Source organism: Emydura macquarii, unplaced genomic scaffold, assembly GCF_026122565.2.
Source record: "Emydura macquarii macquarii isolate MOO-44397 ecotype Brisbane River unplaced genomic scaffold, CSIRO-AGI_Emac_v2 contig_1146, whole genome shotgun sequence".
Lineage (NCBI taxonomy): Eukaryota > Metazoa > Chordata > Testudines > Chelidae > Emydura > Emydura macquarii.
The window spans coordinates 17,799,725-17,823,701 of NW_027131283.1; the positions used below are offsets into that span (position 1 = coordinate 17,799,725).

General features: G+C 42.6%; 2 protein-coding genes across 5 annotated transcripts in view; one reads left to right on the plus strand and one right to left on the minus strand.

The window, feature by feature from the left end:
- TPD52L1 (TPD52 like 1) overlaps positions 1-4,669 on the plus strand; it is a 77,472-nt gene extending 72,803 nt beyond the window's left edge. For both annotated transcript variants that reach the window (XR_010919449.1, XR_010919448.1), the window contains one exon: positions 4,546-4,669. The gene's annotated coding sequence lies outside the window, so the exon portion shown is untranslated. The remainder of the gene's footprint in view (positions 1-4,545) is intronic.
- HDDC2 (HD domain containing 2) lies at positions 56-18,894 on the minus strand. Of its 3 annotated transcripts, none has more exons than XM_067546700.1 (6): positions 18,380-18,848; positions 17,072-17,196; positions 11,661-11,763; positions 9,587-9,655; positions 7,489-7,627; positions 56-204 (listed from the first exon to the last, which is right to left on the minus strand). In XM_067546700.1, exons 1-6 carry the CDS (start codon positions 18,449-18,451, stop codon positions 107-109), a joined length of 606 nt encoding a protein of 201 aa, XP_067402801.1. In that variant the 5' UTR covers positions 18,452-18,848; the 3' UTR covers positions 56-106. The 3 variants fall into 3 exon arrangements, with proteins under 3 accessions (XP_067402801.1, XP_067402802.1, XP_067402803.1); XM_067546701.1 differs by having other exon boundaries at positions 17,072-17,193; positions 18,380-18,842; XM_067546702.1 differs by lacking the exon at positions 56-204 and adding an exon at positions 5,714-6,077 and having other exon boundaries at positions 18,380-18,894.
- Positions 18,895-23,977: the final 5,083 nt, after the last annotated feature.

Below are 23,977 nucleotides of genomic sequence, written 5' to 3' on the forward strand. Positions count from 1 at the left end.
GAAAAAGGATTCCTGGAAAAATTAGTGATGCTATAGCAGTAACACACAACAGGAGTGTAAAATAAGTATTTTATTTTAGCTATAGCTACAGACGTTTAAAAATGCCTCATGAGTGTGGCTCACTTGTTGTAGCAGCTATTTTTGTATTTCTTTCTGTATGAATGGACGACACAAGCTGGACTACTTCTGGGTGACTAAATTTTCCTATAAAACAAAAAAGAACGGTTCAATACCATGCTTACTTTCCTTTATACCATAGATTAGTAATATACTGTTGCTCTAGGCACAAGCTATTATATTATATCACAAAAGAAACCATTAGTACAGATGTTCACCCTTTAATTGTGAACACTAGCTGTGATGTTTCAGGAATAACTAATAGCTCCAAAGAAGTGTAACCGTTCAACAATGCATCCACGTATTTTTGTAGAGTATATCCTATTCCATACACTATTTGTAGGGAGGAGGGGGTTTGTATATGAAAAATGCATGCTATAGACCTTGATTGAGGATGGCATTTAAACTTAAGGATCATGCTTGTATCCCACTGCAGTCAAGGGGAATTAAGCAGACACTTAAAATTAATTCGGTCTTATCCTCTGGATTTGGCACTAATGCAACTACTGCACCAGTGCTGATGCCCCCAGTTCAAGGAGAGCTGATAAACTGGAGAGGATTCAAAGAAGAACAATGACAATGATTAACAGACTGGAAAACCTGCCTTATGAGAGACTCAAGGAGCTGAATCTGTTTAACAAAGAGAAAGTTAAGGGGTGACTTTTTGTAAGTACTGATACAGGGAACAAATGCTTGACAATGGGCTCCTCAGTCTAGCAGCAAATGCTATAACAAGATCCAGTGGTTAGAAATTTTAAGCTAAACAAATTCAGACTGGAAATAAAGGCATACATTTTTAACACTGAAGGTAATCAATCACTTAACATTACCCTTGGTAAATTGTTCATCTTCTTGCCCTAGAATCCATGAATCAGGATGGGCAATAAGCACATGATTTCTTTTCTGAACTGGAGCCACAATGAGGTGTAAAAATTAGCAGGCATGTGTCATAGTATGTTATGCAGGCCAGTAGCCAAGAAAACTCATTGCGTGCAGATTTTCTGAAGCTTTCGTGGCAGGAGAAAAAGTTAAATCACTGGGTAAAGGTTTGGCAGCAAAAGGCTTGTGTGATGATTGGGCAGAATATTTGACTAGAAGAATCTATTTCACTTCTGGAAAGGGAAGAGGAAGTTATTCACCTTGTGCAGTAACGATGGTTCTTTAATGTGTCCCCCTCTGTGGATGCTCCACTGTAGGTGAGTCTTCATCCCCACGCTGCTGATTGGAGAACTTTGGTAGCACTCCATTCCGCCTGCAAATGTGCTGCCCAAATGCTTGCCACAAGGTCAGTCAGTGTGAGCAGGCATTCCAGCCTCAGTTTCTTCTCTACCGCAGAGTCAATTACTAGAACTCCGAAGTAGAGGGAAGAAGGGCAGGTCGTGGAGCACGCATAGGGATGCACATCTCAAAGAACCATTGTTACTGCACAAGGTGAGTAACTTCATCTTCAAGAAGTGTCCGTATGGGTGCTCCATTGTAGGTGACTCCCAAGCAGTACCTACCAGTGGAGGCTGGGACTTAGGAGTCAAATCTGATACTGATGATAGTACTGCAGCACCAAATTTGGCATCTGAATCCCCCAAAGGTATGGCCCAGATACCAAAATAGCTGCAAATTTCTGGTATAGGGATACCCTTGGAGAAGTTGACTGACAAGGTGACCAACCTCGTAGAATGCATCTGTATTGAAGATGGAATGCTATCTTACGCAACTGGTAACAGAGCTTAATACAGCTGGACACCCACTTAGAGTTTGAGCTGAGATCGTTTGATCTATCTGCAATGGATAGGAAACGCTTTCAGGAATTTCTTGAAAGCCCTTGTTCTGTCCAAATAGAAGGCTCAGGCTCTTCTCATGTCAAGTATATGGAAGACAGCTTCCCTATATCCTCATGAGGTTTGGGATAAAAGACTGGAAGCTGAAAAAGCTGATTTATGTGAAATGCATAAGTCACCTAGGGAGTGAACTCTGGACCTTTTCTGGGAAGAACACTGTCTTCATGGAAAGGTGAGTTAGTGAACAAGTGGCCATGGATTTAAATGGCAGTCTAGTCAGTCCTTGTAACAATAGGTTCAGATACCCTTAGGGAGTGGGAAGTTTGGGTTGTGGGAAGAGGTTTGCTATGCCCTTAAGAAATCTCTTCATAGTCAAGTGGGAGAAGATTGAGTATCCTACATGCTGATGGAAGGTTGCAATTGCTGCCAGATGAACCTTAGTGAACTAAAAGAGATTCCCAACTTCTTTAAAGGACAACTGGTAGGGTGGCTGTAGTAGGGGTGACACCACTTGGGCTGGCACCATCTCTGGAACCTCTTCCATTTCTGAAGGTAGGTATGATGAGTAGTTCCCTTTCTATTATGAAACAGCACCTCCTGTACCTCCTCAGAAAAAGATGTGTATGTGCTGGAGCCATGCTTTAGTCACAGAATCCGCAAACTGGGATGAAGAGTACGTCTCTTGTTCTGCGACAGGAGGCAAGGACTGATTGGGAGAGTCAGTGGTGAACATAATGCCAGCTGTAACAGGTGAGGGTACCATGTCTTCTGGGCCAGGTGGGAGCAATCAGTATGGTGTTTGCTTTCTCTCTTCTTACTTTCAACAGGACCTTCAGTAATAGAGGGAATGGGGGGGGGGGGGGGAAGGCTCTTGTCCTAAGGAAGGAGGAGAGCATCTCCATGGAATGTTGTCAGATCTCTGCTGGGGAGCAGTATTGTGGATGTTTCTTGTTCTGATAAGTAGCAAACACGTCTATTACCGTGTCCCCCATTGCTGGAATATGTTGTGTAGTATTACCAACTCTCCCACACGACCATGAATGGGAGATAATTTGCGGCTGAGACAGTCAGCCCTAGTGTTGTATATTTCCAGGAGGGAGGCTGCTGCTATTAGAACGTTGTGGGAGATGCACTAGTTCCATAGTTCTAGTGCCTCTACAGGCAGGGAATGAGACCTGACACCTCCCTGTTAGTTTATGAAATAGATGAAGGCAAGATTGTCTGGGCATGTTTTTGATTAGCAGGAGGAATTGACCACATGCATTTCTGAGCATGAGCAGGTGAAGGCATGTCTCTGAGAACCATTTGCCCTGTGTTGTGCCATGACTGAGATGGGCACCCCATCCTATGGAGATGGGGAAGACTGAGCAAACGGGATTCCCACACAGAGGTTTGCCAGGTCCTTCCAGGATCGCTTGACTGTGGTGGGCATCGATATAAGCAATAACCAATGTACCTGTGGTCATGTGCCCCAGAAGCAGGAGCCAATGTCTAGCTGAAATTTGTGGGCTGGATTGTATTGTCTGTCAACGAGGAGAAAGTGAGAAATCTGATGTGGTAGGAGTGCTTTTGCCTGAGTGGAATTGAGGTTGGCTCCTAAGAATTGTAATCTCTGTACCAGTGTTGAGGTTGATTTTTTTGGTTTATGGACCTGTAGGCCCAGATTCAGAAACTCTTCCGAGTGACTCGTTGGGCCTCTGTGATGGACCATGCCCAGAGAAAGCAATTGTCCAGGTAAGGATACCGCCACTACCGAAAGGACCGTGGAGCATACCTTGGGGGCCACTGAGAAGCCTTTACTGGTAGAGGTCCTGGCTCTGTGTGAATCTGAGGTAACCTCTAGGCCTCAGTATGATGGAAATATGCATCTTGGAGGTCAAGGGCAGAGAACCAATTTCCTTCCTCTAATGCTGGAACGATTGGTGATAGGGTGACCATCTTCAATTTCTGCACTTTGACATATCTGAGCACTTGGAGATCCTGTACTGGTCTCCAACCTCCCTTTTTCTTTGGTATCCGGAAGTAGCGAGAATAGAAGCCTTTGCCTCTGAGATGTATGGGCACAGGTTCTATAATTCTTACACTAGGAGACTGTTTAGCTGTTTGATGTAGTAGACTCATGAGAAGGGTCCCTGAAGACAGACAGGGACGGGTGTGTGGGAGGGAGGAGAAATGGATGGCATATCCATTCTGGATAATCTCCAGTACCCACTTGTCAGAGGTTCTGTTCCCAGGTGCTGTGGAACAGGTAAGGTGATCTCTGAAAGGATGGGTAAGGTCTTCCAGGGTAAAGTTGCAAGGAGTGTGTTCTACTGCTGCCTCGCCCACCCTGTCAAAACTGATGCCTCAAGGTTGAGGGCTGAGATGCAGTTGGTTGGGTTCCCCTTTGCTTTCGCCTACGGAACCTTGGTTTCTTCCTCTGTGGCTCAAAAGCTCTTTGTGATGAGTACTGAGATGTGTATTGTGATGATTGGGACTTAAAATACAGCCCTCAGCCACTGTTTCTCTTGTACACTGGCCTGTATATCCTAGTGATTGACGAGTTGCCTGCAACTCCTTTAGCGTGTGAAGAGATGCATCCGTCTTCTCAGTGAATAACTTCATCCTTTCAAAAGGAAAGTCCTCCAACGTGATTTGGACCTCTTGCGGGAAGCCAGACGAATGCAACCACCAAGTCTGTCTCATAACAATGGCTGTGGAAATCGAATATGCCGCTGCATCGGCTGCATCTAATGCAACTGAAGAGACGTTTTAGCCACCAGCTGGCCCTTGTTGATTATGGCCTTGAATTAGTCATTATGGAAGGCCTGGAGCTGTTCAATAAAAGAACCAAGTTTCAGGTAATTCTGGGAGTTGTATTTTGCCAGCAAGGCCTGGTAATTTGCTACATGGAACTGAAAGGTGACTGATAATGATGCCTTCCTGCCAAATTGCTCCACATATTTCACGTTGATCATATGGGATAGATTTAGACTGTGGATGCAGTTAATTCTAGGGGCTGCCCGGACCAATGATGGGAAATAAGAAATTCTGTGTCCTTTACTTTATCTGCTTGCTTGCATGTTGGCAGAGCAGAGGGGTTTGCCATATGACTGTGGCAGGGTCCAGGAGTGCCTGATTAACAGGGAGGGCCACGCTGGTGGACATTTTACACTCTTCCACCTCTGCCAAGTTTTGGTGAGGCTCAGCCACTTCCTGCAACTGTATTTGCAGGGCTACTGCCAGCCTCTGAGCTAGTCCTGGAATGATTAACCCCAGATGGCAGAGATGGCATCACCATCTCATCTGGTTAGGACAATGAGTGTCTCCCCCTCCAACTTCCACAGCTGTTCAGGGGCTTTTGAAGCTGCAACTGAAGGAGGTGCCACCTTGCTTGTTGGTATACCACACCAGGGGCCTGGGAGGCTTGTTCCTGTGAGCCTGCCAAGGGCTCAGTACAGCTATCGGGTCTTTGGGCAGACAGACTTGCTCTGTTGGCTCAGTACTGCACATGCTTTGGGTACCAGCATTAGGTGGCCATGGGGACCAAGGGAGCAGGAGATGGTTTCAACTCATAACTTTGGGATCACCTGCCTTCAAAGTAGAAAACTGCAGTAAGTTTTCACCAGGACTCTGGGGGTAGAAGGGCCGACTCAATGAGCAGGAGTTTGAGCCTTAACTGTCTTTCCTGGACCTGGGTTTTAGTTGCTGTCACCAATCATACCTTTTGTGGATTATGCTTTTCTCCCTGGCAGCGAACACACTGCAAGTGCCCATCAGTCATTGGGACAGATTACCTGCACCTGAGGCACTTTTTGAAGTATGTAGAACCAGTTATAGCCTTGTCTACAGCTCCCCCAGATAGCCTGGAGGCACATCCTGTTTTGGCACAGCCAAACAAAAACCACAGTAACAAAGGAAAAAAGCTTCAGGGGAAGCTAAAATTAACAAAACTAAAGGGAATTAATCCCTGAACCGACAGCTCTGAGCTCCATCTCTAGCCCGGAGCAGTTGAGACAGAACTGAGGAGGAATGCCTTCTTTGTGGCAGGTGGGGCAGACTACTACTAAAGTTCTCCAAGCAGCAGCTCTGGGGTGCAGATACACCTACAGTGGAGCACCCATAGGAACGCTACTCGAAGAAGAAACATCAGATCAAGGCTGCAGGTTCCAACTGGTGAGGGGTAGCATCTCCAGTTTCACAACTCTGAGGTTGGAAGTAGGAACACTATTTAATAGTAGTTAGGATTATATAGTTCTTTTACATTTTCAAACATTTCATTTTGATGTTCCCCTCCATATGCCGACACAATGCCCAATGACGTCAATGAGAGTCTTTCCGTAGACCGTGTATCTAACTATATACTGCTAGTTCTTGAAAAATAACCCAGGAAATTAAGACAGATTGAGTTCTCTTTTTTTTAAAACATAGCTCTTCATTAGTGTTAAACTCTGTTTATAAAATTATCTATTTTCCCTTCACTTGCAGAAACAGTAGATACTATAGAATGGAATAGAACACAATACAACCATATCTGAAGCAACCTGTGCAATAGCCTTGAGTCACATTTACATTTCATACTGCTCTTGTAATGTAAAGAACCTTTAAATTTATAAATGTAGTTTATGCCTACTTCCAGGCCTGAAGGTACCTAAAAGTTGCTTGGTGCCAAAAATTTTGCAATGAAAAGTGCCCTGGGTGCCTGTTTTTTGCCTCTGCACAAGTGCACTGCAGCCCCACACCAGACGCTTTTAAGCCCCAGAGTGATTCACAACCCAGGAGAAGATAGGCTTTCCTTCGCCGAACTTGCCCACTAGATCAGGCCCCAATAGGCGAGATTACAAAAAGAGGGTGGTTGCAGGGGAGAAGGGAGAGAGAGGAGGAGGAGCTCCCTCATAACTCTTAGCTCAGGGAGTAGGGCACTCACTTCAGATGTGAGTTTGTATGACTCTAGGCCAATGTTTCTTAAGCTGGGGTTTTAGAGGGGGTCGCAAGTGCAGAGCTGGTATTGGGGGTGGCAAGAAAGGCAATTGCCTGGAGCCACAGGGGCACCATGAAACTAAGTTACATGCCTCAGCCCTGTGGGGATGGGACTCAGGCTTCAGGGGTACAGTAGTTTGGAAAGGTTAAGAACCACTGCTCTAGGCCATATATATACGGATATACCTGAGGTGACTGTCTTTACTCTGGGGTAAATTTAAATATACTAAATATAGCTTAATTGGGTGGCAGTGAAAACCCAAATTCTCCTCTCTACTGAAAAAAACAGCTACCAATCTCAATTTTCTACTATTTAGATAAGTCAGCAATCATAAAACTGATTAAGTATACCATAAATTGTTACATTACTTTTCCTTTTAAGTAAGTTACTGGTTTTTTTTCTATCTAGTAACTACTGTTGCGGATGAAAATGTTACGGCCTGCAGGAGGGCTAACTCAAATTTAAACATATGCATAAATGTTTGAAGAACTGGGTCTAGAATGTTAGTTTTCAATAACTCTCCATAATTGATGTGAAGCTCTGGCTTTAGAATTCCTTTTTACTTCTATAAACCCATTTGTGATACAGAAGTATAAATACCTAACTTTTTCTGTTTACAAAAATCAATTTTTATACCTGCAGTTGAATCATAAAAGTCCTGCAGTCTTCCAGGTGTTTTTTCCAATTCTTCATACTCAAATGCTTGGAGTATCATCTCACACTGATCCAGCTCTTTAACAAATCTGGCTTCTGCTGTAGACTGATGTTCATATTCCTGAACAGATGTGCAATTAAAAAGACTTTTGTTTTGCTATGCAGGCCCAAATGCTAGCACATACAGTGCCAGAACTAAAAGCCCCATCTTAACATTGCTTCATTTGTATTCTAGATAAGAGAGTACAATAAGCTTCATGTCTTTAAGGCTCTCAGTCAGCAAAACATTTCAGCACATGCTTAAGTTCCATGAGACTTAAAGCACATGCTTATGTGCTTGCTAAGCAGGGATATTATTAATGTGCTGAAATCCTTTGATGAATCTGAGCTCCCACAAAGAAACTTATATAATTATATCTGATGCATATACTGTATATAGGATAAAATAAATTGTGATAAAAAGTTGGTTCCAGGCTTGGCTTTTTTCCCCCCTTCTTGAGGCCCCAAGATGGAGAAGGGGGGGGGGGAAATGATTTTTTCTTTTTAAAAGTTCCATTTTGCATTTAAACTCAGACTTTACAGCCTCATTTCCATGAGCCACCCTGCCACTACCCCCCTAAACTCCTCATTACCCTGATTAAAAACTAAGGCAAAGTATTGTTTTTAGATGTTGGGCCATGCCTACATTTTCTTTAATCTGCACTCCATACTTAGCCATCCCATTTCTTTCCTGCTTTTTTTTTTTTTTAAATGTATATGACTATAGACCTTTTATTATTGGTTTTCCTTTGCAAGTTCCAACTCTGCTTGGCTTTTGGCAGTTCTCACTTTTCCCCTACACTGTCTGACCTGCAAGAGACAGCTTTCCTCAATGGTCCATCCCATCTTCCATTCCTTGTAGGCTTCCTGCTTTCTTTTAATAACCTGTTTGAGATGCTTCCTCATCCAGCTTGGTTGGAACCCCATTCTCTGAATTTTTTCATAGCTGTGGGAGGATCTTGCATGGACACTGTCCACCCTCTCCCCAGCTCAAACCTGTGCAAATTCAATCTTACTTTCTATGAGGAACACTGAAGTTAATGGCATTGCCTTTGTGTAAGTGAGAGCAGAATTTTCACTGAATATTTCAGATTTTTTTTTTTTAAATAGAACTAGCTCTCAGCAGCTGTGAAGGCTAGGGTTTGTATGTGTTTTCTGTGTGGTGCACTGCTATTCCTATGCATGAAAACCCCATGCCACTTAAACTACCCTGAAGGTAGAAACAACTGATACAACTAAATGAACAAAAAAGTGTGCATGTGAGAAATGATATTGAATGAGAGAAAAAGCTAATATGTGCTGTAGTTAGGCATAGGTTAGAGAACCTCCTGCTTCTCTACTACTGGAGCTTTCAAGTGAAAAAGACTAAAGAAAAGAACTAGAACTCATTTCACTGAATTAATACTGTAGTTTTCCTAGATCTGATTATCTTGATTGGTTATTTTAACCTTGTAATGTAACTTTCAAAATCCAGTTCTGCTGTCAGTTAAACCAATACAACACAATTAAAGCTAATGGAGATGTAACTAAGCAGAATTTGGCCACAAATATCTGGAAACCTGTTTAAATACAATTCAAGTGGAACAGGTAAGAATGTGAGCATTAAATGCAACCTCAGGTTCCAGAGTTCAGGGACTGCACAGCCACCAGCTTACAATAAAATATATAAGTCCGCAGACAATTGGTGAGGGAAATTTACTATATAATGGCAACACGTCAGGGGAAATAATATCCTTACTGGTTTTTTTAAACAAAAATTGGGGGGGGAAGCAATCTAATACAAGATCTTAGTCAAATAGCAAGAGGTGTCTTTACAAGATCCCAATATCCTAGCAGATCACTGGTATGTATAAATGCTCTAGGGTTAAAATGGGATTTTCAGGTTAACATGATCATTTTCAATTTAATCCATAGTTTAATTTAATTTCAAATATTACCCCTTATGAACTTCAGACCCCAAACACCATGAAAATAAGACAAATGGGTTGTTCCTGTTGTCAGCAATAATGTGGAATAAATGCATCAAGTGATTTATACTTACTTCCCAGAGTTCAAAGATTTCATTTCTCAGGTCCTCTGATAGTAGCTGGGTCAACTGTTTCATAGCTGCCTGAAAGACAGACTCCTGCTTTCATTTGGCTATTACCTGAGTATAATACCCTTTCCTTTACTTTCTGGAAAACTATTTGCCCACCAGCACCTTTTCATAAACAACATTGAAGCATCTCTCTCTCCACAGCTGCACACATACAGTACTAACTCTGCTGATGGAACAATAAAAGTAATGTGCACAGAATAGTTTCTGCACACCAGAGCTGCTCAGAAAATCTAGCCCTGGGCAACAGAAAATAATCTGAAGCGCCATCCAATAACTGACACCAGTAGTCTAGAAATGAGCTCTGAGCAAAATGAACAAACTGAGGTGGCAGAGCAAAACTGACCCCACTACCAGCTCTGCCCTCAGGACTTAACGAATGTAGGATAATGGCTGAGCTTCTGGAGCTACAAGCATATTCCACAGAAATAGCACCAAGACACAGCCACCTTTTCCTGACCAAAAAAAAGTGCTACTTGTCTGAAGAACCTCAGAGCTCTGCTAATAGTGCCACAAACCTCTGCTTACTTTCAGGGAAAATGAGAAGAAAAGTAATGAGCATCTGCAGTCAGGCAACGATGCACTCTTTAGAAGCCTCAAAGATAAATGGATTTTTAAAATAGGGTTCTACAATCAGACAAAGCTCCCAGCCAACGATACTGTTTAATGGAGAGCAAAATTCAGGAGGCCAGTTTGATGCAATACCAAACTGTTTGTATTAACAGTGGAATCCTCTTTGCATGTTGTTCCAACTAACCAATTTCATGCCTGACTTACTCTGTTTCCCCAGCAATACTTAGGCCTTAATTTGGAAATAAACATCAGTAAAACCAAGGACAAGTTTCATGCCATTATACAGTTATATCTACACTTGCCACTCAGGGTGTTATTTTATACATACATCAGCACTTCAGAAGTATAAATATTTGGAGCTCAATCCTGCTCCCAATGAAATCAATGGCAAGACTCATGTTTGCTTTAATGGGACCAGGAGGAGCAACAGGAACTTAGGGCCAGATTTTTTATAAGTATTTGGGGTCCTAAAGATGCAGACAGTTTCCTAGGCCCTATTGACACTCCTAGTAGGCACCCACCTGCATCTTTAAGCACCTAAATGCTCTTAGTGGAGAAACATTCCATTAGGGTGTTTATTTAAAAAAAAAAAAAAAAAAAAAGCACACTCCAAACAAGTACACAGAAGAACAGAACAGTCAATGTTACAATGAATAAAGATAGCATTTAAAGAACTCTGAATAGCCCTCTAATCTTTTCAGTCCAATCTTCTTTTCACCTGGAACACATCTGCTAGAATTATTCATTTAAAAAAATCTAAATTAAAGAGTGGCAGATAATTCATTATAATATTCTTTTTCTTTTAGAGGCTTTAAAAACAAATTATTTCCAGAAAAGATTATCAAGCAAAGTGGTGCCCTCTAGCTGTGATTGTAGGAAAACTTTTCCTTTTTGCTTTAGTTTTACAGAGCCAGAAATGACAAAACCATGATTGACGGATATGCTCTAGCCATCATTAAAGCCAAAAGACTATGTACTTAGTTACATTTGTTTGTCAGGCTCATTTATAACCTGCCATACAGGGTACTGTAAGAATAATCAGGTAAAATTTGTATGATACTTTGGAAGTGTCTAGTGCCATGTGTCAAATATTCTGTCCCCTCTCTCTTCTGACCCCGCTCTCCAGAAAATAAGACTGGACATATACTAGCAACTTCACTAACATTTCAGACTATTGAAAATCCAGTTAATTCATTTGGCAGGTGGCTGATGTTTGGGTTCTTTCCAATACCTTCCTTTTATTACCTTGCACTTTGTGATGTTTTGTAGACAAGTCAAATTAGCTTGAGGTTTTACTGCTACTCGTTGGCATACATGCACAAATACATGATCTATATTCTGTTGTTTTGATGTCTCCCCAATAACTAATTGCTCAACACCACAAATAAAGTTCAAAGCCTTTACAAAATTCTACAGCGCACCAGGCTGCATCTGCAGCCATACCAACCTCCTCTCGCTGATGTTTATCCTCTTTGGAGATGTTGTCTGCAGGTGCTATGTCTCCAACAATGCATTCAGCTACATCATGAACCAGAGCTAGTCGGATACACCTGATAAGGAGAGAAACACTGAATGATCAGCCAATAAACTTTATAGTTACCCTTTGTTTATTAATAATCAGTATTGCTAAAGTATCTCTTCCCTTCTTATATTTTAACAGCTCTGTATTAGTGAAATATTTTTCCATCTCTTAGTAAATATGAATCTCGATTTCTGTTATATATGAAAAGATAGATGGATAGATATCCAACACCAGAAAGCTTTGTTTAAAATAAATAAATAAATAAATAATTCTAAAGATACTAAGTGACAGCAGTATAATTATTTGGCATATTTACCAACCCTATCACATAAAAGCTAAGGACATTATTGTTGGTGGCAGCTGTCCCTCGATATGAGGATGATGTCTGCCAGGTGGAAGTCATTGATAAGACATAAGATGGCTGAGGACTCCAATTTGTGCTCAACAGATTTTTCTTGGAGAGAGCACAACTGGTGGTCTTCCTGCCGTTTCTCAGCCTCTTGAGCAAGGTGATTCTCTTCAAAGCAAGCTGAGGCTTGACATATGATGTGATGCCATTGCAGCCTACTGCCAGCCAGCTCTTCCCAATTTGTGAGGTTAATGACATTATACATTGTACACAACTCACATGATAATGTTTGCATTTACTAAGTATAAAGAAACATGGAGCCCTGCCAAATTCAAAATGCTACCTGACAAAATACAAAAATATTATGCAGCCAAGCTAGCCACACATGCAGGCACAGCCCAGCCTTCTTGAACAGGGTGCAGTAAAAAGCATTAAAAACTATCAGAAAAATAAGCACAAGGTGCAAAACTAGAACACAGATCTACCTAACTGACTAGGGCTCACTGGCTTTCAGGCTTCTCTGTGCCTTAACAACTCCAAAAACCCACATCCAAAAAATGTAGCCGATGACGCTTTGTGCTCACACCACCTTCGATAGCTCTCAAAGCACTTTACAATAGTGGATAAGTATTACTAGTCGAATTTTTTCAGTTGGCTTCAAGTTCATGCATTCCTCTGGCACAATGAAATAAGGGTGAAGTTTGTCCATGCAGGAGACAGAGCTTTTTGGGGTCCAGCCCAAGACTGTGTAATGAACTTTCATATGATCTAAGAACCATCACAAACCACAGCACCTTCTGATCTATGTGCAAAGTACATTTTTCCCCCCACTTTGCCTTCTTTAGTATATATCTATAGTGAGGGGAAGAATGTACTTTTTTTTAAAATCCAAAACAAACAGTCCACTGTACGCACTTCCTCCGTGGGGAGAGAATGAGAAGAAAAACATGACAGCTGTTAATAATGTTGCTTAATGCACTATTGGAAGGCACTGAGATATACTGTGATGAGCATGGTAATAGAATACAAGTCTCTATTTAGGTCATCTGCATTACAAGGAATGTGATTTAGAGTAAGATAACGGTTCACCACTGAGGGCAGAGGAAGGAAAACATATGAATGGCCATACTGGGTCAGACCAATGGTCCATCTAGTCCAGTATCTGGTCTTCTGACAGTGGTCGGTGCCAGATGCTTCACAGGGAATGAACAAAACGGCAGTTATCAAGTGCTCAATCCCATTGTCCGGTCCCAGCTTCTGATAGTCTGGGACACCCAGACTATGGAGTTGCATCCCTGATGATCTTGACTAAAAGTCATTGATGGAACTGTCTTCTATTAATTTAATTATTTTTTGAACCCAGTTATACTTTTGACCTTCAAAACATCCCCTGGCAATGAGTTCCACAATTTGACTGTGTTGTGCGAAGAAGCACTGCGTTATATTTGTTTTAAACCTGCTGCTTATTAATTTCATTGGGTGACCCCCAGTTCTTGTGTTATCTAAAGGAGTAAATAACACTTTCATATACAATTTCTCCACACTATTCTTGATTTTGTAGACCTTTATCATATCCTCCCCTTAATTGTCTCTTTTCTAAGATGAACAGTCCCAGTCTTTTTAACCTCCCTTTACATGCAAGCTCTTCCACACCCCTAATCTTTTATGTTGTGCTTCTCTGCATCTTTTCCAATTCCAATTTTTTTTTTTTTTTTTTTTTTTTTTTTTTTTTTGAGGGGGGGGGGGGAAAGGAAGGGAGGGGAGATGTAGCAACCAGAACTACCCATACTATTCAAGGTGTGGTCACACCATAGATTTATATAGTGGCATGAAATTTTCTGTCTTATTATATACCCTTTTCCTAATGGTTCCTAACATTCCGTTAGCTTTTTTAACTGCTATTGCACACTGAGCTTTTAGAGAACTATCTATGATGACTCCAAGATCTATTTCTTGAGTGGCAACAGCTAATTTAGACCCCACTATTTTGTATCTATGTTGGGATTATGTTTTCCAATGTGCATTACTTTGCATTTATTAACATTGAATTTCATCTGTTATTTTGTTGCCCAGTCACCCAGTTTTAAAAGATCCCTTTGTAACTCTTTGCAGTTAACTTTGGACATAACTATCTTGAATAATTTTGTATTATCTGCAAACTTGCCAATGCAATGTTTATCCATTTTTCCAGATCACTTATGAATATGTTTAACATTGATCCCAGTACAGATCCTTGGGGGACCCTGCTATTTACCTCTCAACACTGTGAAAACTGTGAAAATTCCTACTCTGCTTATTATCTTTTAACCAATCATTGATCCTTCTTATCCCCTGACTGTTTACTTTATTTTAGATCCTTTGGTGAGGGACCTCGTCAAAGGCTTTCAGAAAATCCAAGTATACTGGATTGCCCTATTCCACATTTGTTGACCCCCTCAAAGAATCTTAATAGATTAGTGAGGTATGATTTCCCTTTACAAAAACTGTGTTCATCTGTGAGTCTGGTAATCCTGTTCTTTTTTTAAGTATGAGCATTTATATTAGCTAGCCTCCAGTCATCTGTTACAGAAGCCGATTTAAGCAATAAGTGACATACCGCAGTTAGTGGTTCTGTAATTTCATATTGGAGTTCCTTCAGAACTCTTGGGTGGATACCATCTGGTCCTGATGACTTATTGCTGTTTAATTTATCAATTTGTTCTAAAACCTCTTCTGCTGACACCTTAATCTGGGACAGTTCCTCAGATTTGTCACCTAAAAAGGGCTCAGGTTTGGCAATCTCCCTCACATCCTCTGAAGTGAAGACAGATGAAAAGAATTCATTTAGCTTCTCCACAATGGCTTTCTCTTCCTGAGTGCTCCATTAGTACCCTCAATCTTCCAGTGGCCCCACTGTTTGGCAGGCTTCCTGCTTGTGATATATTTAAAAAAGATTTGCCATTAGTTTTTGTGTCCTTAGGTAGTTGCTCTTCAAATTGGTTTTGGCCTGCCTAATTATATTTTTACATTTGACTTGCCAGAATTTATGCTGCTTTTTATTTTCCTCAGTAGGAATGGACTTCCAGTTTTTAAGATACCTTTTGGTCTCTTACCACCTCTTTTACTCTCTTGTTTAGCTATGGTGGCATTTTCTTTGAGCCTCTATTATGGCATTTTAAAGAAGTTATCATGCAGCTTGTAGGCATTTCACCCTTGTGACTGTTCCTTTTAATTTCTATGTAACTAGCTTCCTCATTTTCCTGTTCCCCTTTTAGAAGTTAAATGCTACTGTGGTGGGTTCCTTTGGTATCCCTCCCCCCGCCCCACCCTGGATGTTAAATTTAACATCATGGTGCTATTATTGATTATTCACCTCTTGGACCAGATTATTTATTCCATTTAGGACTAAATCAAGAATTGCCTCTCCCCTTCTGGATTTAGAACTAACTGCTCCAAGAAGCAGTCATTAATGATATCTAGACATTTTATCTGCATCCCATCCTGAGGCAACATGTTCCCAGTCAATATGGGAAGTTGAAATCCCCCATTATCCCATTATTGTTGCTTTTTAATTTTTGTAGCTTCTCTAATCTCCCTGAGCATTTCACAATATCATCACCATCCTAGTCAGGTGGTTGGTAATATACTCCTAGTGCCATACAATAGCATTTCTATCCCTAGAGATTCTATGGGACAGTTTGATTCCTTTAAGATTTTTCCTAGTTTTGACTCTATGCATTCTTTCACATATAATGCCACTCCCCCACCAAAATGACCTGTCATTCCTTAATATTTTGTACCTGGTATTATCATGTCACATTTACTACTTTCATTCCGACAAGTTTATGCGATGCCTATTATATCCATATCTTCATTTAACACCAGGCACTCAGGTTCACCCATCTTAGTATTTAGACTAATAGCATTTGTATACAAACACTTATAAAATTTGTCAATAATTAGTTGTTTGCCTCCATGTGATGTAATTGAATGGGACATTTTCCTTTGACCATTTCTCTTCAGTTCCTACCACTACTCTATCAACTTCTATCCTCTCCTATTTACTAAATAAATAATAAATACTCCCCTAAGGGATGCCTCTGTCCAAACCATGTGCTCCTCTTCACCTGTCTGCTCTCAACCCATAGAAGGAAATCAAGAATCTGCTCCACCTCTACCACAAACTGGCTATAGAACTTCTGGCATGTCATTCAACTCTCTGGGCCTGATTCTACAGTTCCTTGCACCTCATATAGTGATTGACACCTGTGCAAAGAGTCTAAAATACTACCAGTCTGATGCTGTTTTACAACCTTTTTACACTCACTTCACACTGATGTCAATAATTACTCAAGGTATAAAGCAGTAGACAATCAGGCCCTGTGTTTCTCAGTTACCCACTGAAAAAGGAACAGTGCACATTTTCTGCTAGGCTAATGGAGCATTCTGGTGGGCAGTGCAGGAGGAGACAGTGTCAGTAACATGTTTTAAAGTGGTTTGTACTTCTTGAGGCTTCATTAGAAAAGCTGAGCTCCACGTAATAGTCTATTATCACTTCAGAAAGATGACAAAGCAAATACGATACTGTCTTACTCCTGACAAATGACATGATGCTAATTATGTTTTCCTTCATACACTAAATTAATTACATGGTTCTTTATTTCTCAAGTGTTAATAGAATCTCTGTCAAAAGCTACACAAGATATGGATTAGGCTTAACAATGAACTTCAAACACTTCTTTGAACAGGATCCTTCAGGCTATGTACATCTCTTGAAAGAAAACCATTAGCAGCCTGTAGAAGCCTCCCCTTTTAGGTAATAAATATTCCTCTGTCCTTAATTCCAGAAGGCAGGGTGTAAAAAATACATCCCAGGGTGTAAACATATGAATTTTGATTCCCCTTCTATATTTTAAAACTCCTCACCAGGGTGTGATGGTGTGGTCAGTAATTAGTGCTCAGTTCCCAATCTCAAGATAGGCCTTATCACCAGCATTAGTATTCTTACCTGTCTTTATTAAGTTTTTTATCTTCAGTTACCAAAGCCATGACTGCCATCCTGTACATATGATCCGATACACTCTCTGGTTTCTTTACATTCCTGTACACCCAGCCCGTTCGTGGTACTCTCTGCTTGAAAACAGTTTTAACAATAATATAAAACATTTGAATAAACATTTTGAAGAATTTAGCTTAAGCAATATCAATAGAAATTTTGTAGAATCATAGAAGACATGGGTTGGAAGGGATCTCAGGAGGTCATCTAGTCCAAAGCCTGCTCAAAGCAGGACCAATCCCAACTAAATCATCCCAGCCAGGGCTTTATCAATCCAGGCCTCAAAGATCTCTAAGGATGGAAATTCCACCACCTCCCTAAGTAACCCATTCCAGTGCTTTACCACCCTCATACTGAAATAATTTTTCATAATATCCAACCTAGACCTCCCCCACTACAAGTTGAGACCATTGCTCCTTGTTCTGTCATCTGCCAGCACCGAAAACAGCCTGAAAATGACTGAGATACAGCAGCAGTGTGGTTTTCAAGCAGAATTTTCACTAACATCACAGACTGATATAAGTATTTTAGTCAGAGACTTGCAGTGACATTTAATTCAAGAGCTCTAGGAAAGACCAACCTACTGAAATTTTAAAAGGGGACTTGAAGGGATGTTGGAGGCTTCCTAAGACCCAGGTGTGATTCTGCAGCAAATTCCTGGCACGGCTCTATTAACTGACAATGAAACCAAGTGCCGAGGTTGGGTTACTTGAGCACAAGACTTGGAACCTACAACTCCTAATTTTCTAGCCTCAGCTCTGCCTCCAAATCACTTTGGGGGCACAGGGCCACCAATTTTGGTTGGACGTATCCCTGGAGGTTTCGGCACATGCCACGGATCTTTGATGAAAAATTCCTTTTTCGTTCCTGAAGGCTGGAGGCCAAGGGGCTGCCAGCCAAGTAATTTCAGCTCCTCCTCCCATGCAAGGGGAGAGGGCGATGAGGAGCCCGAGCCCCGCAAAGGGCTGTGGCAGGGATTTCAGTTCCACATCTCAAGTACACTAACTCCGCCAGGCGTTTGGCCAGGCCCAGGCAACAAACCAGCCCTCAGATGGCTGCTGGCCGGGTTTGGTTTCCAACCTGAGCGGGTGGCTGGGTTAACCCACAAACCATCCCCAGCCCCGGCTGCTCAGGTGTGGCCCGCCCCGGCTCCTGCACTTCCCCTCCCTGGGGGCAGGGCCTGTCCGCGGCTCTTCATGCCCGTCACGCCTCGCCGGCTCTCGCCCCCGTTGGCTGAGCTGCCCCCGGCGCCCACCTCACCTTGAGCTGCCCCACCAGCCGCAGGAACCGCAGCAGGCTCCCGGCGGCGCCGGGCAGCGGGGCCGTGGCCATGGGGCTGCCGGAGGGGAGAGAGGGGGCTCCGCCACCGGGCACCTCCTAGTCCCAAAAGTCTCCCCGCCCTGAGCGCTTGCTCCTGCCGGAGGGACGGATCACCGCTGCGCGGCTGCCGCTTTGCTCCGGGGCCACGTTGCCCGCCCGTGCAGCGCGCTTGGGCCGGCTGCCTCCTCCCCGCGCTGCAGCAAGACGAGACGCAGCCGCCTTGGAGAGCGGGGAAGGGGAACCACCCCCAGCCGGCACTGGCTGAGCTAAAACGGGGCGGGGACGCGGCGCGCCGGCCCGGCCCACGAGGCCCTCCTACAGCCCGCCTTGGCGCCCTCCTCCGCCTCCCGCTCGCGGCGCGAGATGACGGACTCGCCCCGGGCCGGCTGCTGGGTCGCCGCCTCGTGCAGGCGCCCGCGGCCCGCTCCACTTTCTCCTGGCCGCAGAGGAACCGCGCTGCGATCGCTCGCCCGGCCCGGCCCGGCCCCCTGATGGGGCGGAGCGAGCTCATTTTGCCCTGATCTGCTGGAAAACTTAAGAGCAAGCGTGGAAGATTTCAGCCCCAAAGCCGAGCTGTGCGTGTGTGTGTAGTAACCGAGGGTTATAATGCAGCTCTGAGCAGTGGCGAGTGGACCAAACAAATCCACACTGAACCGCCTACACAACACTAGTCCTAGGGACCTAGGTGCCACGTCAGAAGTCAGGCCGGAAAAGGAAAATAGTCAATCAGCTAAAAACCGTAGTCAGGATGCCCCCATCTCCCTGCCAAATGTCAAAGTACTGAGAACTGGTGCCAGGTTTCTTGCTGGGGCTGTGATGAGCGAACAGGGTGGAGAATGCTGCTTTCTTTGCTTAGAATTGGAAATACTGTACAGTTTTGCCATGGAAGTTGCAGCACCATCTCTCTTGCTCATCAGGGTTAATTAGTGAATTGTAGCTAACTAATTACTAATTAGTGTGTGTTTGCATTGAGGAAAGCTAAACATAGAGAAGTGAATTATTAGACAAAGAGCACAAAAAGGGCTTAGAAAACTAATTACATGAAGAATTTCTTTGATTTAATCAACGCCTTCCACCAAGCGTTAATAGGTGGAAATGAAGTGGTAGGGCTTGATTTACCTCTGTGCCAGTGAGGGCAATTAGTCAGGATGCCCAGGCATTAAAAAATGTAAGATTCTATACACATGAGAGTTCTGGCTCAGATGGGATGTGGAGATTAAAAAGAAACCAGACTCTTCTCATGTATGGTTGCCGTCTGTTATGGCCATGGCACCAAGTCTGGGAAGAAGCACGTGATGGACCAGTGTCAATATTAAGTTTGTGGTGTAATCCTCAAACTGTAATCCACTGTTGGATACTTTAGAGGTGGCTATACAATGATTTGGCTATGAACTACATTATCAATAGGCTGGAAAAATTAAATTGGCAGAAGGCAACTGGGACAATAGAAAGGCGGTAACTGCAGTTTGGGGGCTCGTTATTTAATACTGAAGTTAGGGTATTGGTGGTATTCTTGTTGGTGGATAGTGTTCTTCACGTGCAATGAAAGAGTTCTTGTGTTTAAGGAGAGAAGATTTATATTGAACTCCCTATTGGGATTAGAGAGGAATGGCAGATCTATTGTGTGGATATATGTCCTCCTTGCAGCTATCTGTTCAGGGATTCATTCTAGATTAGAAGCTTGTTTCAGGAGTTTCTGTGATTAAGGCTGATTTAAGGACTAAGGCCCAGATCCACAAATGGATTTAGGCATTGCAATGCTGAGCATTGTGATGTTTAACTTTTAGGCACCTTGAAAATCTCTGGGATCCACAAAGCCTGAGTTAAACAAATAGGCTTCCTGTACAATGCGTGGGGAGATAAAGGTGCCTTAGAGTGGGATCCATAAAAGCCAGAGCTCACTAGGAAAGGAGCTGCTTAAACCAGCCAGTGGGAGATTTTGAAGAGATGGGTGTGTTGTAAATGCTACCCCTCTCACAGAGTTAGATGGCTAAATAGGACTGCCAACATTGTATTTCGACAATATGGGACAGACCTCCGATGTCTTGACTTGAGCCTCTGGGGGCAAGTCCCTTCTCTATCGGGGTTCTCTCTCTCACCAGCTCTGGGCACTGCAGCAAACCCAGGGCCTCAGGCACTGGGCTGGTTAGCCGCTGTGGCTCCTGTTCAGGTTCTGTACAGGTGCTTGGACTCCTGAGTCAGAGGCTGCAGACGTTGCTGGTCTCTGTCTGCTGCAGTGCTGTGTACCACTGGAGGTAGGAAGGGGTGCAGACCGGAGGAAGAAAGCAGCTGGAGAAGACTTTGCAACAACCAGCAAGGACACCGTTTCAGATATCCGTGTGGGGGGAGAACATTCAGTGAGGGTTCAGGGATGTAGGTGCAGATGGGCCAAATTGAGTGGAGTTGTAACCCCATGTGCCAGCATCAAGTTGCCAGCCAGCAACACTTTGCAAAGTCCTGGACTGCTGCTCCATCAATTTCAGATGCCAACTCGATGCTCCAGTAGCACAACACTCCTGATTGAAATAAGGAGTTAAACAGCATCCCATACTAATTTAGTAAGAGGCAGGCACATTTTATTTAAACAAAGGACATCCCTTATAATGTTCTTAGCAACCTGATGCCTAAGTCTGGGCTGTAGGAAGCACCTATCTCTCTTGTGCTCCACAGCCAGAAACCTCTCCCTTAGAGTCAGGTGGCAGCACTTAAGCTGTTGCAAGAAACGGCATAGGCCTCTGCCTACCTCCACACAAAATTACTCGAGAGTGAGGGGGAAGGAGTTGTAAACTTTAGCTCAGTGGTTAGGGTACTCACCCATTTTGTGTGGAGCTAGGCATCCTTTGAGCATTCCTACAGGATTGGGCCCTGCAGACAAGATAAACAGAGGAATTCCTATCTTCCCCTGAGTAGAGGATCACACTGGGGTTTAGGTTGGAGACAAGTGTCCAGAAGCAGAAACTTAGATGTCTACGGACTCTTACAGTAAAATTTGAGGCATGTACAGGGTCATGTGGCAGCCAAGTAGGGGTCTTGTGGATCACAGCGGTGACTACAACTGGGACATAGACACCTAAATCCCTTTGTGGATCTGGCCCTATGGTTTTAAGTAGCTGGCTTGGACTCTTGTCATGATTCCTTCCTTACAAAATGTATGCAAAAAATTAGAACTGTGTTGTTATTATGAGCATAAAACTGAAACACGGTGGGGTCAAGTACAATTACAATTAAGTACAATGAAACACTGGAACACAAAATGAAAGGGGGAAAGAAGGAGCAGAGCTGAACCGCCTCCAGGAAGCAGAGTGGGACTGAAGTTAGAGGTAGTCTTGTTTGAAGCAAATTACTGGGGGACGATACAACAGCGCTCTTGAATGAATGATAAAATCTAATAGTGTTTTGTTTAATTTTTTTTTTGTACAGAGCCAATCTTTTAAAGGCTGTGACCAGTCAGGATTCCATCAAATAGAGGCCCTGGGTCATAGATCCTGAAGGCCATCAAATCTGGCTCAACCTTCACTAGATCTTCATGTACCTTACAGAGAGACAGGAGGGACAAACCAAATCTCCTCTATTCCTTGAAAAAGTATTTTATGAATTCTAGGCTGTTATGAAATTACATGGAAATTTAATAATATGCATATTGGTGTGCATTCTATTCTGGTGCATCCCATTCAAGCCTGTTTTATCTTCAAAGGTAGCTATGAACAGCGCTGCCACTGCTGTGACCAATTTCTCTGGTCACTTTACAGATGAGAAGAAAATAAATCCATTCCCTTTAAGTAGCAAAATCACTGATTTTTTTTTTTAAGTGTTTAATAAAGCTAGTCTTCAAAAGTTTGGATTATTGTAATTAAAACATGTGCAATTTATGTGGGACATTAAAAGCATGTGAAATATGCATATAATTAAACTATTTGCAACTTGTATGTAAACAAAATTTAATTCTTTATTTCTATGTGCTCTTGGCCTAGTCATGCAAAGATTTTAGCAGATGCATAACTTTATGCATGTGAGTAATTCCATTTAATTCAATGGAACTTCTCACATGCTTAAAGTTAAGCACAGACAAGTCTTTGCAGCATCGAGGCCTGCACTTTTATTCAAAAAAAGATAATGCAGAACCTTTGCCCCGTAATCATTATTCTTTTTGAAAATCCCCAGTGCCCAGCTTCTTTTCTTTTTAAGCTACTCTTATTTAATTCTATGGGCCCTGAAGTTGCCATGAGGAGCACTGACCTATGCTGAGGCTGGAGCTAAATTCTAGGAAGGGTTGTATTTCAAGGGATGAGTCTACACCAGACATTTTTTTCTTAAAGTGGTCTTCATTGCTACCACTGCTCCAATGGTAGTGGTGGTGAGAGCACTAGTGTAAACTGTCCATCAGCACTTTAACTACTATGTCATCTAACCCCGCTAAGTCAGGATGACACGGTAGTTAAAATGTCAGTGGTCATTAGCAGCTTGACTACATTAGACCTCTGAGGATCGGTACTGGCAACTGGGAAATATTAAGAAAAAGATCTAGTGTAAACAAGACTGGGGAGGCACAACCCCTCTCTGAACTCCAGAGTGTGTAAGTAGAGTGTATCTGGTGCATTATCTATTGGGCATGGGGTGCTCCCCTCTCTGTATCATGTGACAGCTTCCTATTTGTGTTAAACCTGGTTTCTGAGCTGGCTAACCCTACAGTAGAAACACAGACATCAGGGTTCCTGGTTTCTTGTGATTTCTGTGCTACTTAATGTAGAAACCTTGGTGGGCTTAAAGCTTTCCTTGCAGTCAGTAAAGTTAATGGAAAGGTTTAGAACTATTCTTTAATGCCGGATTATTTTAATCTTTTGCTTTTTTCTTGAATAAAGAAAACATCAGCTGAAGAAATAACAAAATGCAATATTCAATTTTTTTAACCCAGTGCTTTGTGCTGAAATAGTTCCTGTTTCATGATGACAGATGGCGCTCTCTGCCAACAGATCTTTACCCCAGACACCTACTCGCTGTCACCAGAATGCCAGCCTTAAACCACTTTTTAATCTTTCTAAATAAAAGTTTGGTGTGTGCTTTACACAGTTAACACAGTAATATGAAAATCCCAAAAGCAAAAGCCAGTGGGTTAAAAACTCATCTATACACTTAAAATACAGATATATCTAACTGTTCCCTGACAAGAGTCATGCAAAGAAGGCATTTAGAATAATTTGTTGCCATCTGACAGAAAGGGAGGTTATCTAGTTAGTTATATATCACACTATGATGACATCGCATAGTCTTTAATAACCAGGAGCAACAGCCTCTCATCCTGCCTTAAAAAAAGCATTGAAGACGACTGTCACTGCAGTCTTTTCTTCCCACAGTAATACTATGCCATCCTTTTCATGAGCAATTTCACAACAGTGCAAAAGCTAATGCAAAATCTATATATTGCAATAATCCCGAAATACAGACTGACCAAATAATATAGATACCAGGCCTCACACATATAAATGATGTGGCTCTGGTCTCCCGCTATCCACATCTTACTGCTAATAGCATGGCTGGCCT